The 20,606-nt window shown below is 36.2% G+C and overlaps 2 protein-coding genes across 2 annotated transcripts in view; both read right to left on the reverse strand.

The window, feature by feature from the left end:
• Positions 1–16,471, reverse strand: part of LOC105552439 (lipoxygenase homology domain-containing protein 1-like) — a 61,791-nt gene extending 45,320 nt beyond the window's left edge. The window contains exons 1-3 of the mRNA XM_011998116.1: positions 16,312–16,471; positions 8,075–8,274; positions 3,829–3,915 (exon numbers count right to left, since the gene is read on the reverse strand). Of these exons, the coding sequence (XP_011853506.1) occupies positions 3,829–3,915; positions 8,075–8,274; positions 16,312–16,471 (447 nt within the window). The remainder of the gene's footprint in view (positions 1–3,828; positions 3,916–8,074; positions 8,275–16,311) is intronic.
• Positions 16,377–20,606, reverse strand: part of LOC105552428 — an 88,013-nt gene continuing 83,783 nt past the window's right edge. The window contains 1 exon segment of the mRNA XM_011998095.1: positions 16,377–16,443. The gene's annotated coding sequence lies outside the window, so the exon portion shown is untranslated.

A 20,606-nucleotide genomic window follows, 5' to 3' on the forward strand; every position in this document is an offset into this window, starting at 1 on the left:
TTGGTTCCCAGGACTGAGTGCTCCTTCCTTGGATGGCTTCTGCTGGGGATGTTTTTTTTCCTCCAGTTGAAGAATCACTATGTAGTGATGTTGCTATACCTCTCAACCACTTTTTCACTCACAGGCCCCAGAGAAAGCACAAGCCATACTATTGACTTCAGGCCCACTTAACTCAAGGGTAAGTTTCTTTTAAAATGTTCTGACTCGCCTTTCCCAGTAATTCACAGGCACAGAGCTTGTGATTTTACTACACTTTGCAGGTTCCATGGTTTTTGCATCTTATTAAAAGGTGATTGCTTTTCTCTTCTTCAAATTCTTTCAACGCTTCTAAATACAAAACTTTAAAGTCACCAAATGGTTTCCTCAAATCCTCCATATCGTCTAGCATAATGCAGGGCATATATTAGGTGCTAAGTAGGAATTTCTTGACTTACTGACTGGAACATATTTACCTGTTCCTGTACGACTAGAAAACATTTCACTATATAGGCATATGCCAAGAAATGCTACAATAAATATTTCAGCTAAATTAACATTTTTCTCAATTACTTTCATTATACAACCAAAGATACAATAATAAAAATCACAGATAAAATTAAGAAACACTTAAAAAGAAAGAAATATTTTGCTAGACTCTATCAGTGGTATTCCAAATTTTAAACCTCAAGCATTTTGGAATAACATATCATGTACTGTAAAGGAACCAGTGACAGATACCGTATTTAAAGCCAGAAAGATGTTCTACGATTCAAACCATTTCATCTGACTCCACTATAATCTAGTGCTTCCATACAGAAATCTCAAGGCTTTTAAGATTTTAATTACCATCTATTTTTGAAAATAAACTTAAGGTCCAATGATAGTGCTTAAGATCTCAATCTCTGGAGTCCAACATACAATAAGACCACTTACTGAGGAACCTCAGGCAAATACCTTTATCAAGCCTCAGTCTCCTCATCTGTAAAATAGAATATTAATGGTACCTAAAACAAAGAGTTGCTATCACGCAGAAATACAATGGTATTTGTAAGGTAGGTGGCATATGTTAAGCACTCAACAAATACTCAGTATTATTATTATTATTGTTATTACTGCCATGATTAAATAAAAATAAAAAATTAAAAAACCAGGATCCCAAAGTGCATACATAGAATGATTCAATTTCACTAAAAGGGCAAAGCACATATAAACATATATATACATGTATTTATATGTACATACTTAAGGTATTTATACATATGTTTTTATATATATTCATGTGTTGTTTAACAATGGGGATACTTTCCAAGAAATGCATTGTTAGGCAATTTCATTATTGTGTCAACATCACAGAGTGCACTTCCACAAACCTAGATGGAATAGCCTACTACACACCTAGGCTATATGGTATAGCTTATTGCTCACAGGCTACACACCTGTATAGCATGTTACTGTACTATAGGAAATTGTAACACAATGGTAAGTATTTACAAATTTAAACTTATTAAACATAGAAAAGGTAAAGTAAAAATAGAACATAAAAGATTAAAAATGGTACACCTATATAGGGCATTTGCCATGAAAGGAGTTTGCAGGATGGAAGTTGCTCTGGGTGAGTCAGTGAGTAAGTGGTGAGTGAATGTGAAGGCCTAGGATATTACTGTACACTACTGTACACTTCATTAACATTGTATACTTACGCTACACTAAATTCATAAAAAAATTTTTTCTTCCATAATAAATTAAAATTTTAATTTTTAAAAAACCCTTTGACTCTTTTGTAATAATATTTGACTTAAAACACAAACATACTGTACAGTCATACAAAACTATTTTCTTTATTTATATCCTTATTCCATAAGTTTTTTTGTTTTGTTTTGTTTTTTGTTTTTGAGACAAAGTCTCGCTCTTGTCCCCCAGGCTGGAGTGCAATGGTGTGATCTTGGCTCACCACAACCTCCGCCTCCCAGGTTCAAGCAATTCTGCCTCAGTCCCCCGAGTGGCTGGGATTACAGGTGCCTGCCACCACACCCGGGTAATTTTTGTATTTTTAGTAGAGATGGGGTTTCACCATGTTGGCCAGGCTGGTCTCGAACTCCTGACCTCAGGTGTTCCGTTCCGCCTCTGCCTCCCAAAGTGCTGAGATTATAGGCGTGAGCCCCCACACCCAGCCCAGAAGCTTTTTTTCTACTTATTTTATTTTTTTTAAGATAGAGTCTTGCCTTGTTGCCCAGGCTGGAATGCAGTGGTGAGATCTCGGCTCACTGCAACCTCCGCCTCCTAGGTTCAAGCGATTCTCCTGCCTCAGCCTCCCGAGTAGCTGGGATTATAGGCATGTACCACCACGCCCAGTTAATTTTTGTATTTTTAGTAGAGACAGGATTTCACCATGTTGGTTAGGCTGGTCTCGAACTCCTGACCTCGTGATCCACCCACCTTGGCCTCCCAAAGTGCTAGGATTATAGGCATGAGCCACTGTGCCTGGCTCTCTACTTAAATTTTCTTTTTTACTTTGTAAGTTTTCTTGTTGAAAATAAAGACATAAACATACACATTCGCCTAGGCCTGCACAGTGTCAGGTTCACCCATATCACTGCCTTACACCCCCACATCTTGTCCCATTGGGAGATATTCAGGGGAACAACATGCATGAAGCCGTCATCTCCTATGATAACAATACCTTCTTCTGGAATACTTCCTGAAAGCCTGCCTGAGGCTGTTTTAGAGTTAACTTTTTGTTAATAAGTAGAATGAGTACACTCTAAGTGATTAAAAGTATATGGTATTATATGTATATAGAGAAAATATATTTTATATATATATATAAAAACACATCCCAGTAACAGTTGCTTATATTAGCAAGTATTATGTACTGTACATAATTGAATATGCTATACTTTTATACAACTGGCAGCACAGCAGGTTTGTTTACACCTGCATTACCACAAATACATGAGTAGTGCATTACACTAGGACATTACAACAGCTATGACATCACCAGGGAGTAAGAATTTTTCAGCTCCATTATAATCTTATGGGACCACCATTGTATATGCAGTCCACTGCTAATCAAAATATCACTCTGTGGCACATGGCTATATTTTACATTAATATTTACACAAATATATGTGATATGTGTGTGTGTGTATGTATCTATATCTATACTGAGAGAGAGAAAGCACATGAGACTGCAAGGAACCATGAAAGAGATTCATAGAAAAAAGATTTGAAAAAAAAAAAAATGCACCACCAGAGGGGTCATCTAATGATCAATGAATAACAACTCATTTTTATTCTTACACTTCACTGTATTTTTCAGATTTCTTCTATGAACAGATATTACCTTTGCAAATATAACCATAAATATGCTATTTAAAAAAGAAAAAAAAACCTTTCACAAGGATGAACCATATTTGTTTACAGTGTTATGTCCACAAAAATTTTGTTCACATTATTTACGATACGGATGGTCCTCAACTTACCATAGTTCAACTTACAATTTCTTGAGGTTATGATGGGTTTACTGGGAAGTAACCCATCATAAGTCAGAGAGCTCTGTATGACTTCTATGATGGGTTACAGTTTCTGTTGAGCTTTCACGCCATCATAAAGTCGAAAAATCTTAAGTCAAACCATAGAAGTAGGGAACCATCTGCTATGTCACTGGCATTAAATTCGTTTTTGACTTAGGATATTTTTTATTTACCATGAGTTTAGAGAGATATAACTCCACTGTAAGTCAAGGGGCATCTGTAATTAGGAAAATACCATTTTCACTGCTTTACATAGCCTGCTTGCTTCTTTTCATCAGAGAATAACTATGAAGAAAAAAATAAGTGACATGATTACCCTCTGCAATTTCCACTCGGGTTGCTCACTGGTTCCATCATGTCCTATCCTTATCTTATATATGTTTCCAATGCTTCTTATTTCAACCTAAATGAAATGCAAAGAAGAAAAAAATTATCAGAATGTTTTAAATTAAGCACATTTAAAAATTCTTTCTCTTTACACTAAATGCATTTTTTGTTCCTAATAGTTAAAAAGCTCTCAGGAATTCTTTCAGAGTCTAGAAAAGAAGTGCCCTCAAGAAACAATCAGTGAACTTCACAGACACAGAGTATGAGACAGAAATATCATGAGACTTGACTAAAAATATGCAGAAGGAGTCAAATGAGAGAACAGGATGAAGAACACACATATGCTCAGTTCTCCGACTACCACACATTTCTCACTGGAAGCCAACACTTTCTGAGTTCCAATGACAGAAAGATGGGTTCGTATTTTAAGAAATAAAAAAAAAAAAAAAAACAATTTTCACCAAAGAAAAGCTAAATATGGTGATTTCTACAAGCTTAAGCAAAGTGTGAGTCTAGAACTTCCTTGTACTCTGAAAATCCTGTCGTCTTTGATGATACCTAGGTTAAGATATAGATGTTCTACGTTCAAGGAAGAGAAGCAAACCTGCCCACAGAATATGGGTGCTGCTTTAGTTTTTGATGAGGACCAAGAGTATTTGTTAATCCAGGTAGCATTGTAGAGAACTGGCTTTGGAATTGCTTGGAGCTCAACTGGGAGCCTGACTGTTGTAAACTGAGTAAAATATGTTTTTTTACTTCTCTTATCTTCAATTTCTTTATCTGTAAGAATGGTCACATAATGCTTATGGCATAAAATTTTCAGTTCAACTAAATAAATATATATTGAAACAATAAACAATATGCAAGTCCACAGGTATGCAAAGATGAAAATGACGGCACTGTCTCTAACTTGGAGAAATATACAGCCTAGCAAGGGAGACAGACTTATAAGCAGATATTTTTAGTATAATAAAATATGTCCAGGTCACTGAACTGTGAGAATTTTTTTTAAATGTAATACACCACCTTATTACTTAGATGGCTTACCTAACAGCCACTGTCATTATTTCTGCTATAGGTGCCAATCTACCTCTGCAGACTAGAGATATAAATAGGTAGGCACTTGCATATTATATCTGACTAGACATTGCCTACCTATGGACTAGACCCTGAAAGAGCTGGGACAGTCAAATCACCCAAAAACTATCAGAACTCCTTCTTCATACCCAGTTCCCATGCTTACAATTCTTTTTTTTTAAGTGCCCACCACCACTTTCCCCTACAGACTGCAGCAGCTAGAACAGAACTGGGCCTGTTTCAATACCAGGTCAAGAGAAATTATGCTGGTGTCAACTGGGAAGAAGGAAAATAGGGATGCTAATCCCCAACAGCCAATTTCCCCCACTTCCTTATTCCCAGAGCTGGTTTCAGTGGCAGAACTCAGAGGCTAGCTCTTCCTCCCAGAGAAAGCAAGAAGTTATCCTCCAGTTTGAGGCTACTTTGTCTCTAAAAGGTAAATCACACTTTAAATATCCTTTCATTGTCCCAAGAATCTATTAGCACTTAAGTGTAAACTTCCTTTCTGCACAATTTAAGTGAAAATAATAAAGGGATATCTGAACAGTCTGGTTACCAAGCATATGTGACTTGAAACCTATGTGCCTGTCACTGCAGAAGAGCAGAACTAACTGCTACTCAGCTCTGTACCAGCCAGGCGGGAAAGACTTGATATTCTTGTCCCTGACAATTCACACAGTCACCCTGTGAAGGGTAAGGCTCTTTTAAGCATCTACTTTAAAAGATGAATAAACTCAAATAGGTTAAGTCATTTGTCTAAGGATACACAGCTGGATACACAGAAAGTTCCAAAAGTAAAATTTGAACCCAGGTTTAATAAAATATCCCACATTGTCCTCAAAAATGGCTATATGCTCACTTCAGGACTGGAAAGAAGGAAAAGAGAATGAAAGACAAACTTAAAACTGGCAAATGATGCCAATTAAAAGGAACAAGAGAATCAATACTCACAGAGGAGAGAGAGTAGAAATGTGTCAATTCATCCTAATTTAAGATTCTCAAACTATCACAAGGCCCCAGTCCCAGAGCCCATTAACCCCTAGGCCAGTGTTTCTCAAACTTTAGTGCACACACAAATTACATGGGGATCCGGTTAAAACGCAGATTCTGATCCAGTAGGTCTGGGATGGGAACCAAAATTCTGTGTGTCTCACAAGCTCCCAGGCAATGCCCATCCTGCTGGCCTGGAGTCCACAAGACTCTACGCTCCTGGGAGCTTCCACATGTAGCCCCAATCTCCACCACTGAGGTAATAATCTAGAGCTATTCACTCTTCACAGTAAATGACAGAGGCGGGTAGAAAACATATCCTGAGCCATTTACCAGCAGAGCGAGAGTCCTTAGTGCCTGCAATCTGTCACCTGTAGAGCACTTCCCATCTACCGGGTACAGCGCACGACACACACCTTCCCAGGCATTCTTTAAATTTCACAGCAAGGTTTTTAAGTATTATTACCTACCTTGTACTAAGTAGGAAACTGAGGATTAGAAAGGATAATCAGTCTATTTAAGGTCACAAAACTAGTGAAAGGGTGATTTGAACCTGGTCTCTGACTCCAAGGCTTCTGTTCTTAACCAGTTTATGAGTTTTACTATATGTCAATAGGATTCCTTTTTTAATTTATACACATTTTCTCTTTTTGTCATCACACTACCTTAAAATTTAGAAAGAAAAGATATTATTGCCTGTATTCTATACATAAAGATAATGCTGGCCTGGAGAAATAAAGTAGCATATTCAAGGTCACATAACTAACGTGGGAAGCAAGGACTCTAATCTAACTTACCTGATTTGCAGTCTAGTGCTATATCCAGCATTCTCAACCTTGGTTGCACTTTAGAATCAGTTGGGGAACATCTGAAAACCTCAATACCCAGACTGCACCTCAGGCAAATTAAACTAGAATTTCTGGAGGTGGAATCAGGCATCAGTAGTTTTTAAAGCTCCCTGGGTAATTCTAATGTGCATCAAGACTGAGAATCTATACCATTCATTCCAAGATTTGACCATAAGTAAATTTTTCAGAAAAACATTGATAGGATTTATCAGCATATAAATACATATACCACAAGGTATATTACGGGAAAATTAGACTTTTGTGGGGTGACTTAGGGATCTAACCATACACACACATTCTGAATTCTAAACAATTATCTTCAAATAATCTTTTGAAACATGTATTTATATAAGGTATGGCTGCCTATGCAAGGAGCCAAAGTGCTCTTCCACAACTGCAGACAATTGCTTTTCTTCAATGAAAATTAACTTTAATGATTACAAAAGTAGAATGACAGGCTTAGGTCTGAAAATCTAGAAACCATTTGGGTATTAGTGATTGCCAGGTACCGTAGCCCCAAATAGCCTTGGGTTCCTGGCAACACGAGTTGTCCTCAATCATTCTCTATTCTCTAGTCAGCCTTAGGATGCAAAAGGAATACCCTCCAGAGAAAATGACTGCTGTTTAACAGTGCACCAAAGAGCTTTCGCAGGCAGTGGGGATGGAAGGGTGGATTAGTGAAGTGGAATGTAATTGTCCTAATTGAAACTTGGCCAAAGCTCTGAGGAACTAGGAGAGGCAACCAGCCACATGCAAACTTAAGCAGCCCAGTGTTCTCTGACTCTAAGAAGTAAAAGAGAGAGAAATTAGAATGGGCATGGGCAGAGCTTCAAAACATGGCCTGTGAAGATGCCAAGGAAATTATTTCATTCTTAAGACTTTTTTAATTAAAAAGATGAAACAAATTTTATAAAAAGAAAATAATTTCACACCTGTATAGCTCAGCTGAGCAACATCTATAAGTATATGCAAGTATATAAAAGAAGAGTTTTCATTACCAGAAGAATCTCTATACAGCATATAAGTTGGTTATAAATTGAGTTGAAGTTGGTAGTTTATAGGGCCAGTTCCAAACCCATGGTTTGAAAGTATACTAAAATAAACTGTCTTTAAAGAAAGCAGTTTTTTCTACAACTTTCCTTGCTCAAATAAGATATGTGAGCAAAAATATTTCCTTTGATTGTTACAATAAGCATTATTAACTTACAGGCATTCTAAAAGACCAGAGATCCATTTTAATAGGAGACACACACACACACACTTCTACATTACAGAAATGTCTTTGAAATGTTCACAGGAAAATATCACAGTGTTGTTTACCTGAAACTCATCCTCCTGTCCTGGAAGGAAGAGCTGCTCTGAGCTGTCCTTGCGAAGACTTATTGGCCCAGTGACTCCTTTATCTCCATACACCCAGAGAGTGACATTGGCTTGAGTTCCTGTATTTCCCGTCAGCACTAACACCTTCCATTCATCTTCTGACAGAAGAGTCTTACCACTTTGGAAACGTCTGATTTCTTCTATGGGGGAATAAAGCATTAGTGGCAGATCAGATACAACATCAGGCTGACAGAATCCTTTGTCACATTGGAGCCAAAGGACATGAAAACTGGGCAGGGTAGGGTGAAGCAAGCAGGAGGCACTGCACTGTGAGGACTCCAGGGAGCTGATTTGTGCTTGTCTCCTCACAGCAAGGTTCTGGTCAACTGACACTCAACCACCGAAGTAAACTGGATTCGAACAGTAAACATCTGACCTACCTGGCAATCTTTCACTTACCCAGGAGGGCAAACTGGAGTTTCTGTCCTATGTCCACAGATTTTTCATAAAGCTGCCTGCTTGACTTACATATTTTATATAGAACTACCACCACATAAAGTAATAAAAAGGGGGAATTAAAACTTGTTTTCACATACGATAAGTAAGTGACAAATTGAGGGCAGAGAAAAATTTTCTGAAATATTTCCAAAAAAATAAAAAAATACCTTCCTGGAGTGGGCAATGGAAAGGATTTGGAACTAAAGAGAATTTTCACACATACTAATTGTTCCTGACGTGCTCAGAGCAGTTGTCCACGAGAGCAGGGCTGCACAGCACTTGTGTTTCACAATGCATTCTCTAGCAACCAGCAGTGCCCAAACACAGCCACTCCTGTTTGTAAAGAATGCCATGACGTCCCTAGCTAGAATGGCTGTCTTCTTCACACTCCCTTTCACCTGTGGTCTCATCTGAGGAGATACTGGGCCAGGCAGTGCTGAGGGCATCTCCCATGCTACTCTGCACTGGTTGTCTGAAAGTACCCCAACAACTGCACTTTAATTCTTCACTGATATTTCCACTTTGAAATCTTATACACCCAAGATGATAAGGTAAAAGTTCTTCATGTCAAATGGTTAAAAGGTAGCCAGAGCTGATCTCCTTCCTTTAATTCTGTAGTTTGAAACTATACGCAGCCCTAGGCAGCACTTAGGATCTTACCGACAATGATGAAAAGCCCAACAAATATGAAATTATTCCTGCTAAGCTATAAAGAACTAATTTTAAAATAAAAACCATGCAAAAATATACAAATAAAAACAAATGCTATGAAAGAACTGATATTCATTTTTTAAAGTTTTCTCTAGAATGTGCTGGGTAATCTCTGTCAGTATAACAGCTCTGGGTAATCTCTGTCTCTGGGAGTGACTGAACAATTTAATTGTTTTTAAGCTCCTAATATATGCAGGGTTCTGCGTTGCACCTTTTATATGCATTTCTCATTCAATCCTCATTCCAAACTCATAAGGTGAGTCAAATTATGATGTCCATTTTAAGAAGAGGAAAAGAAGCAGGGAAATTAAATAATATGGCCGAGTCACATAATAAGCAAACTATGGGATGTTTAACTGTAAAGCACCTGCACTTAAACAAGCTTGATAAGCATTCTGTATTCACCTAAACATAATTCACCAGGATGCAGCAGTGCTGCTAGCATGTGAGGTTTTCTTCTGCGCTGCACACTATCCTAAGCACTTAACATTCATCATCAAGTCACTCTCACTCAACCCTCATACTACTCCTATGAGGTGCTGTCCCCTATTAAGCAGATGGACAAACCAGGACTCAGAAGTGAAGTGACTTGCCCAGAATTACACAGGAAGTAACAAGGAACCGAACTTCAAACCCAGGCAGAGCAAGTGTGAATTCCACGTCATTTACATCAGAAATAGCTGACCTGGAAATGATCACAAAAATTGGTCCAACAAAATTTTATGACATGATCTAATTTTTAAAACTCAATGTTATATGTGAACATTTGGCCACTGTGCCTGACATTTCTAGTCAAATACACTTGGAATTTCCTCAGGCCCAGGCAACTGCACTACCAGATCTCTACTGACAAAGACTCCACAGCACATCCATGAGTTCCAGAGAGAAACTGGTGATCCTAGGTCAATGGTGAACATTACAGGATGTCGATCATTCACTCACTTACTATCTTACGGATATCTTAGTCATCTAAAAGAATCACTTTTACACAATTCGAGAAGACTTTAGTTCCTATTAATTGCTGGGCATTGTGTTAGGCTCACTGCTCTCATAATAACAGAACTGATGAAAAGTTTGAAAGATAAACAATGACAGTCACACCCTGGAGATACATGCTATCCAGCGGTGAAAACAGACATACAAATATCTGGATTTCAAACACTCAAATACCTTCATGGAAAACCAACAAACAAAAAAAACTACTGAAAAGTTCCGGTGTAGCAGAGGGCAGGAAGTGAGTAATTAAGGAGTGGGCAGAAAAGGCTGCACAGAGGAAACCTCAGTGCTGGATGTAGGAAGATGGCTCAGAATTTTGCAGAAAGACAGGAAGAGCATTCTAAACAGAGGGGACAGCATTCCCAGCATGTACGTGGCTTGAAGCAGCAGGCATGCTGGAAGAACTGCAGGTGCCAATGTTCAGTTGAACATAAGATACTATATGTGAAGAGGAGAGACAGAAATGTGAGGATCATGGAAGGCACTGGTCAAGCTGGAAGGGAGTTGGCACATCCTTTTGCAAGCAAGAGAGAACCAGTCACAATTTTAAAGTATGGTGGTGGTATGAGCTAAGTATTAGAAAGATAGGTCTGAAACAGGGTGAACTATAGCAGGGACAGACTGAGGTAGGAAGGCCAGTGAACAAACAATAGACACAAGACAGTGAACAAACATACAAAGAAACAAACTCTGAAATGAAATCAAGAGACCACGGTTATTTAGTCTGAATTTTTTCCATGTCTGTGCATGGATGAACACAAATCTATGTGTGCATGTGTTTAGCTTGTTTGTTTGATTTAATCTGCAAATGAGTTGATGTTTTCTAAGGTCCCTTATTCCTGCATTAACATGTTCTTGCATCACTTGCACAAAAATAACACATTGTCAGGGTACACTCATATTATGAAAATTGATGGCTAAATATGATATAATCTATAATACAGAATGATGTATTAAAGTTTGTACTGTTATCAATTAAATATGAATACCATGTAATACTACGATCTTTTGGAAATGAACCAACGTCCATTAGTCTCAGACTATAAATTTCTGCTGAGAACTGAGAACCATAAAAGCAGTTGCTTTTGTTGACCAGAAGTTTAAAATACTCTAAGCTAGGAAAATATTTAATGGGGACCCTGGATTAGTCAATAGACTTCTTCACGGTCACCCTGAATAAAATCAATGGTACCTAAGATGTATTCATACGACTCAAAAACATCCTCTGTGAGGGTGACTGAACAATTTAATTAAACACCAATCAGGTTGACTCAAACCAAAAAAAAAAAAAAAGTTATCTACTTTGTGCTGCTGCTAGTCCACTGAAGCTCTAGCGGAAAAAATAAATTACTCATAGAAATAAATAACAAATTAGCTGATTCTAATAGTTCATGGGTTGATTAAAGTTGAGGTCAGCATAAGCATGAATTACCATCAGAGTGTGGCCATAAAGGGACAGCTTGTATAGCCTCTGTATGCTATTCCAAGATAGTATTTGAGAAAGTTGATTTATTCTAACATGTCATTGAAAACAACTGAAAACAAATGCTTCCTAATACCTGATAGTGTAATATCAGATATTTAAACCCTAATTTCAGAACATATAAATCCGAAAAAAAATAAGACAGTGAAAGCATTCCCCTATAGTTATCTTGCAATGGATGAAATCTATTTCTACAAAATTAACATAGTCTTGTTATATTCATAAATTTCAGTTTCTCAACTAAGGGATACAAAGCACAGGATGCACAAAGCTGGTACGGATAACTAACATAGAAAACAGAATCAAATAATCAAAGGCATCCTAACATGCTTGCACACTGGATTAACACCAAGAAGATAAAAACTAACCAGTATCAAGGTAAAGGTCTGTGGCTTGGTTCAAAGATCAGTTATATGTTTTACACTGAAAGGATAGTATGAATAAAATATCCTAATAATGTTAATATAAACCAGAAATGCAATAAAAATGCCCAAAACATGTATTCCAAGCTGAGACTGTATCAACTGATGTATAAGGTCCCATAAAAGGAATACCATTATTCTAAACTGTTCAGATTATATGAGAAGACAGGTTCCTACTTGGAGATTCACACTTTAAGAGAAATATTCATAAAGGTGAAGAGTCTAAAACCATACATAAAAAGAAACTATTACAGCAATACATTTGACACAGATGAGAATATACTAAAAAGAAATACTGAGAATCCACTTTTTGGTATATTTATATACATATAAGATGAATATACTAAGAGGAAATGAGAATATACTAAGAAAAAACAATGGTTGTTTTATAGAAGAAGATAGTGACTTTTTTATAAGCCAAAAGAATTTATGGGTAGCTTTTCTGCTCAACATAAGGAGGTACTTTCAAGTGATTAGGATGATTTGAAATGGAATGGTTTATTTCTGCACTTTTCCTATGAATCTCTATGTTGCTTATGATGTGTCAAAGGTCTCTTCAAATCCTCAATCTATGATGAACGAAAACTTACACTACCTTTACAATATAATTTACGACACCACGAGCATTAAAAAAATAAAACTATATTTCACTCTGGATGCCAAGTGCTGTTTTTTATATTAAAAGGGACATAAAAATTACGATGAGAATAACCATTAATATAATTAATATAACTACTTTGTAATTCCATTTATGGGAATTATTCTAATGAAATAACATATAGATGAGCATCCATTACAAATTATAATAAAATAGGTAAATATGTTATGCTACATCAACACAATGGATTATTTATAGCTATTACATTTTATTAAAAATATTTATTATGAAAAATCCTTAAATGATTAATACCTTCTATTAACTGAGAAGGTTATAAAATGATATATTTAATATAATCTACAAGTGTGTATACATACATATATACACAAGTATAAATACATTTTTAAGTGATCTTTGGGGAAGTAGCAAGATGATATAATTTTAAGATTTTCCTGTATGCTTTACGTATTCTAATTTCTTTCAGAATGAAATTATTTTTAGTCAAAGATGACTACCCAAGATTTTTCAGAATAAATTTACTGACTACTGTTTTTAAGGAAGACTTCAACTAATAGATTTTTTTCTGCCCAGGTTTGTTTTTAAAGTATTGGCACCTAAACACATTTAAGAAAGAAAATGCCATGGCTGATACTTTGACCCAGATTAGGATTTGCCTGGCAACACTGTGGAGCATGCCACCACAAACAGATGATGGACTGGCAGGATGGCTGCACTGCACTGTTCAAGTGTCCATGCACAGAGACAAGTGACTGGAGCTGAGACTTGCATAACATTCATCTTCCTGGGTCTTGATTTTCTCATTCATAGAAATAGGTAGTTGCTGGAAAGATATCTAAGGGCAATTTCAGTTCAGAGCATCAAATCATAAGTCTTCTCTTTTTATATTCGGTTTGAATGTGTTTAAATGCAGTGTTTCCAAACTTAAAATTATGCAGAAGTAATGTATATTCTCACTTAATTTTTAAAATATGAATTTCCAAAGTATGAATAATATGGTGTCTTAGATTTGCTTTAATATAATTAAATGAGGACATTGTAGGGCATAGCAGGAAGGGCCATAACTAAAACAGGACTATACCTATGTTGATCATTATTGAAGCTGAGTGATGGGTACATGGGGGTTCATTTGTCCATTCTCTCTACCTTTGTATGTGTTTAAAATTTTCCATAATAAAAAGGTTATTCTAAAAAAAATAAGATTCCTTCCTCAACCCCCCCCCCAACCCTAACAAAATTAATATCATAATGCAGTTTAGACCTAAAGGAAAGCCTTGCAAATTTAATGACACTATCTCTCTACTTAACTACTATAAAATAACTATTTATCATATATGTGCTATTTTAAGTTCTAAATTCTCTTGCCCCTTTGATGTAGATGAGAAAAGTTCCATCTTTCTCCTTAATAAATAAGCATTTTGAATGGAGAGAGAACCATTTTATTTTTTCTATAATTCCTCATTTCCAAAACTATACATCTTGCCCTATCCCAAAAGTGGATGGACAAATATAGTCTCATTCTTAAGGAACTGAAATTTGGTTTTAGATATCTATAAAAGTAGAAAATAAGTTTTCTAAAGTATTTTTCAACGAACATATTTTAATATGAATGGCTAATGTAACCCAAATCTATCTTGACAGCTAAGCTGCAAAACCAAGAGGAAGGTATTTCTTTCAAGAGGCAACTTTTAACTATTGCAGGCCTTTGATAGAGGTAGAAAAAAGACAACTAAAGGGAATCATGATCTAATTACTCAGTAACAGATGAGAGAGAGCCTTCTAGGGAAATATTCATCCATGAAGACATTTTTTCCTCACTTAGTCATGGATGCTATAAAACCACTCTGACTACAAACAGAGAAGGCAAAATTTAACCATATCATGGGCATTTTATAGGTGGCATTTGCCTTACAGGAGCCTCATCATCTGGACTTCCCAGATTTCATATCCAAGGCCAAAATCTGTGACAGATCAATGTTTTAAAAAGTTCTTGAAGAAACTGAGCTTAGTCTCCATTTTCTCAGTCTTTGGCCCACTCTCCATTTCCACTGTATTGCCATTAACCAAATGAAGAAACTTATAGGTCTTTTTACAATTAATTAATGATTTAAATTTTATTTTGTGTCTCATATGCCCTGGGTATTTCCTTCATCTCAATTATCAGGTTTTAGCCTTCCATTTCTGTGTGATTGTTTAATGTTTATCTGAACAGCTCACCTATGAAATTCAAGAGGGCAGAGACCAAGTCTGTTTTAGCTACAACATCTGACATTTAATGGGCACACAATTCATATTTAATGTTTAATTAAATGAAATAATTATTTGAAAAGGTCTAGGTTTATCATGAAGCCTAATTTTGTCATTTTTACAAATTACTTGGCCTGCCTCAATAAAAAAAAAAAAAAATTCTTAAAAATTTCACAATGGTAACATTTTTAAAATATTTTTGTCAGAACAAATTTTCATAAGACATACAGAAGGTTTTCTCATAAGCATTTTGCCATTCATTTAAAAAGTATTTATCCCCCAGGGATTTCGGCTAGCATGCTATTTTCAACCAAGTCAAATTTTACTTGAGGTGGCCATCCCTGATTTAGATACCATTACTTCCTGACAGAAGACTGAATTCTGCTGTGAGAAATTTTAACTAAGCACATATTTCTCATTCAGTGTGATTCTTCACACTGCTCCATGGATTCATGACATGACATGGAAATAAAAAACTGAGACTAGTCCTTTGCAGCAAAAATCAAAAGGCTAATTTCTCTTCCCTATGTTCATGTGCTAATAGCTTAGGATAGTCAACAAGAGACGTCTATTATATTACTATCTGAAAGAAAAGCTAGCATACCCAATAACTAATTTTTAAAAATCACTTTTTTAAAGGTAACATTATAAGTTATCTGTCTCCCAAGACGGGTTTTAAAAAAATGGTCCCCCAGAGACGGTCCTCTATTTCATTTTACCCAAAGATGACTAGATTCTGATACACAGAATTTGTCAGATATCATACATTACACTTTCCTGCCAGATAAAAGTTAATACATTTAAGAGCAAGAAAAATGATCAAACTAATATAGAAGCTAGGAATTTAAGCCTCTGGGACCGAGAGCACTTTCTTTCAAGCTTCACTTTCTATACCAGAGAAATAGAGATTATTTTTGTCGTTGCTTAGACTTTGGTGAGAATTTACCATTTTTCATAAAATATATTCATAAAATATTGTGTAGGTAATAGTTCAATTGATGTTATAATTTAATACTATCTTCTTTTCAACACATTGTTCTGGATGAACATTAAATTTAAGACAAAGAAACACATTTTAAAATATATGTATTCTTTATAATATAAAATTAAGGCATAAAAAAGCAAGATAAGAGCCTACAAGCAGTCCATGTGGTATAACATGATATAGGCTATAAAATAATTTAATAGTCTTCCTGCGATGGCCACAGGAAGAAATAATGCAGTCAAACAAACCAAAAGCAGGAAAGCAAAAGCTGTGGCTTACTTGCAGTTGAAGAAGGTAAGGGACTCCTATCCTCAGATTCTGGGGGTATTTTTTTCTGTTTTTTTGACTCATGGATCTTTTCTTCTTCTTGGCTGGGTGTTGCAGACATTCCCATTGGGTTTTCTCTGCCAACTGAAATTAAGATTTTAAAAGATGCCATCCTTTCAAAATCACTTGCTGCTTCTCAGAATACTCACCATATGTTCAGCTATGCAAGTTTAAGTTTTGCCATTGTTTCCATTTCAATGCCTAGTCAAATCTCTTTACTCAGAATTACGTAGTTAACAGAAAATGACTTCTTATTCTTACCAGCAGGCTGTGCATAGATGGCATCCCTATAAAACCTACTCATTGCTTTGCAAATCTGAACGATAGTTTAACATCACAATATGAATCAAACAACTTATTCAAAATGTTTTTCTTATAGATTCTAAATGGGAACTTCCTTAACAATCTTTTACTTTGCCTTCCTCAAAAGGGGAAACTAAAACGTCATTCAAACAAGATTTCATGTTACCTTACTGAAATATGTGAATCAACAAAATATACACATATCTATAAGCAATGAAAACATTAGCTACTTTTCTACCTTTTACTTAGAAGCAAGTTGCCTTGGAGTCTTGTTTAAGAATAGGTATCTCTAAGTTAAATAATGACTTCAGCTTTATAGTATATGCTCCTAAGTGCTATTTATATTTAGGATTTCAAATTCAAGTTGTTTGTGTTCATTTTCTAGGATCAGGCATAGGCATATTGTTTTTAAATGGTGGTAATTCACACTATGAATGGCTTTAGGTTCTCATCAGCAACAAAAAATTATGTAAATTTCTGATTCTATATGATAAAGAGTAATAGCAACTACTTCTTAATACCACAATTGCAGTCAACGATGTAAGATGACTCACAAAGTAAGAAAGCATAACAACCTCAAAGGTATGCTTAGTAGAAATTAGCAACACTTATCACACAGGGTGATGGTGCAGACTCTACAATACTGGTGGCTGAAGAACTGTCCATGATTACACTGTTATTTATATCCTTCAGGTGTTATAAGATATCATTTCAGACAACAATAAGCTTTTAAATACTAATCCTTATAAAACATAGTTTTTCCATGTGGTTTATATACAATGCAACGCTGAGACACTAAAAGTTGATAATAAAGGAATTTTAAAACATTAAAAAGAAGATAGAAATAACTAGAAATATGTTCATGGAGAATAAATAAGTAATTGTAGAGGAAAAAAATTAAGATTCTTATATATAGCTAAGAGTTCATTTACCAATGTAATGTAGAAATCCAGAATCTACAAAAAGATAAACTATCTTCCAGTCACTGCATAGCACTAGGAACAAATCAATGTATAAGAAATGGCTTCTGATATTGATGGGGTTACAGCCCAGAGAGAGAATACATAAACATGACCTCTGATAGATACTGATGAGCTCTTTAACTGACACAAGCACAACGTGCATAGGGAGCACAGAGGAGAAAACAATTAATGTGCCAGTCCATTAGAAAAAAGCCCAAAAAGGGTTGCACAACAAGGCCAGTCTATGCAGAACTGTGAAAGGAGAATGAGCATTTTACCTCTCTATCCTTCCCACACTGGCTTCTTATTAATTCTACCTCTGCTTCTCAAAAAGTACACCAATATCTCTTTATACGACACAGTAGTAGGGAATTCAGAAAGTGGAAGACATTTTCTGGAAATGTCATCCAGCACCTTCCTATCCCTCTGTAGAGAAGGCTTCCCACTTTGTCTTCAGGCCAGGCGGGTTACAGAAAGATGTTCAAAAGCCAAGTACCAAAGTGACCCTCCAATAATACAATACTCTGAACTGGAGCAACCCTTAGTAGCTCTTTGTCTGACTTTTACAATTAAAAAAAAAAAGTGAAAACTCTATCACTGGCAATGTAAAACAAAACCTGTGGTGAAGGTGAAAGAACCAGAGCTGTCTAGGTAGAGATGTTATCAAAAGGTATATGTTACCTATACAGCTGGATTTGGATGATTAATGACTCACTTCAGGTAGTACCTCATTATATCCAAAATTTAAGCTATATCAAGATCTACCAGACAATAAAGGCAGTAACTCTACAAAATCAACTAGGAAAAGTCTTTTGTTTTATTGAATACCTTCTATTTTAAAAGTAAAACAAGTGAAAACTTACATAATAGCAATGATTATAGTGTCACATTAGTGCATATATATTTTAAATCCATATAGTCATTTTATCATCTGAAACATATTTTGTCATATTTTTCTAAGACTGTAATGTACATAGTCAGAATTTTATGAATTGGATATATGACAGTATTTCATTTAGATTTTTATGCTTGAATGATCTTAGCAGACTAGAATGAAGCAAAAATGAAATTTCCAAACATATTTTAAGGCAAACTTCCATAAAACTTGAACCTGAAAGAAATTCTTATTGTAATAAAAATGTAACATCTGAACCATATCTTCAGTCCTGCATTTTTGAGGGGTTACTAATAGCCAGAGTCTCATGATCTATATACAGAGGATGGCTCATACCATAAAACTGGGCTGGAATTAGAGCAAGAGGAGGTAAATTTCTGTGCAAAAGTCAAGTCTCTGTTAAAGTACTTCTAAAAACTTGTAGGTTCACTCTTTCTTAAGTATTCTATAAAAGTAATAGTACACTGAAGTTAGCGAAAAGTTACATGTTATATTGATCTACAGTTCTTTAAAACGATACCTAGCAGTGTGGTCTTACTGTATGGAATTATAAATGCAGGTTTATTATCTAGAGGAACAGAATGAAGAAAACTTTCAAATTATCCAAATATCCAGATAATCAATGCAGAATCTTCTCCATAGGCTCAGTATAATAACTAATCACATAAGCCCAAGGGGAAAGATCTTTTCACACTTTCTCCTGTATATACTGTGAATATAAATTCATGAAAATAGAGAATGAAGAGGTTTTACTGCACACGCTAGCAAGAACAGCTAAATGGTAGTGGGATAAATGACTTTTATTATAAATTCCCAATACGCAGTAAATTAAACCAAATCCTTGCCAAACTGTAGATGAAAAAAATCAATCACAGAGAAAGGAAATATGCAAAGTGATTAAAAGAGGTGATGAGACGGAATCTCTTGTCTTTCAGGAATCCATCGATTCTATTTGAGTGATAAAAGAAAATATGCCGTGAAGTGCTCTTCCTCTCTTTAATAATCATAACAGTAAATACTTGAACAGCACTTGCTGAGTACCAGACACTATTCTAATCATCTTACATATGTTAATTCATGTAATTCTCACACCACAACTGAGTGAAGGCACTCTTGGTCCTCATTTGACAGAACAGAGGCAGGTGGTCCAAGAGCTGTGAGAGCATACCACTGGCAAAAGGTGCCCTCCCAGGACCTGCAGTCTGGCTCTCAAAGCCTGTGTGCTGAAATCCTACCCTTGTCCCTCTACCCTGCTATACTTCTGAGCCTCTTGCTGTTTGGTGGGTGGAAACTGTCAATGAGACTGCCCTCGTCCTCGGCTGAGCAGAGCTGTGCCCTCCACGTGATTGTGTGCCACGTCAGACCAGGCAGCTTGTAGACATTTACTTGAGGTGCAGCAGCTTCCAAGGAAGCCAGGACCAGTCATTCAGGTTGCATGCCTGGGGGCAACAGGTGGAGTCTCTTGAGAGTAACCTTATGATTCTCTTCCTACCACAATCTCTTACCCTATCCAAGTCCCCTTATCACTCAGGGTACCTCACAACTTTAACTCTGCTTTCTAGACAACTATGAGGAAAAATTTACACTGAAAAAAAAAGTTTCAGCTTAACGTTTTGGGGGGCTGCTCTATCTCTGTATTAGAATATAAACAATTCAAAATTCCCAAATGTTTTTGGGAGTGAACTTTTTTGGCATAGAGTAGGTTCAATCTATCATATGTAGATAGTCTAGTTAGAAAACATTCTATCGGGAGGCCGAGGCGGGCAGATCACAAGGTCAGGAGATCGAGACCATCCTGGCTAACATGGTGAAACCCCGTCTCTACTAAAAATACAAAAACTTAGTCGGGCATGGTGGTGGGCGCCTGTAGTCTCATTTACTTGGGAGGCTGAGGCAGGAGAATGGTGGGAACCTGGGAGGCGGAGCTTGCAGTGAGCCAAGATCGCCACTGCACTCCAGCCTGGGCAACTGAGTGAGACTGTCAAAAAAAAAAGAAGAAGAAGAAAGGGAAGGGGAGGGGAGGGAGAAAATATTCTAAAATAATAAAATGACTTGGGGAATTACTGTAACTTTTTTTTTTTTTTTTT

Source organism: Mandrillus leucophaeus, unplaced genomic scaffold (assembly GCF_000951045.1).
Source record: "Mandrillus leucophaeus isolate KB7577 unplaced genomic scaffold, Mleu.le_1.0 Scaffold556, whole genome shotgun sequence".
Classification (NCBI taxonomy): domain Eukaryota; kingdom Metazoa; phylum Chordata; class Mammalia; order Primates; family Cercopithecidae; genus Mandrillus; species Mandrillus leucophaeus.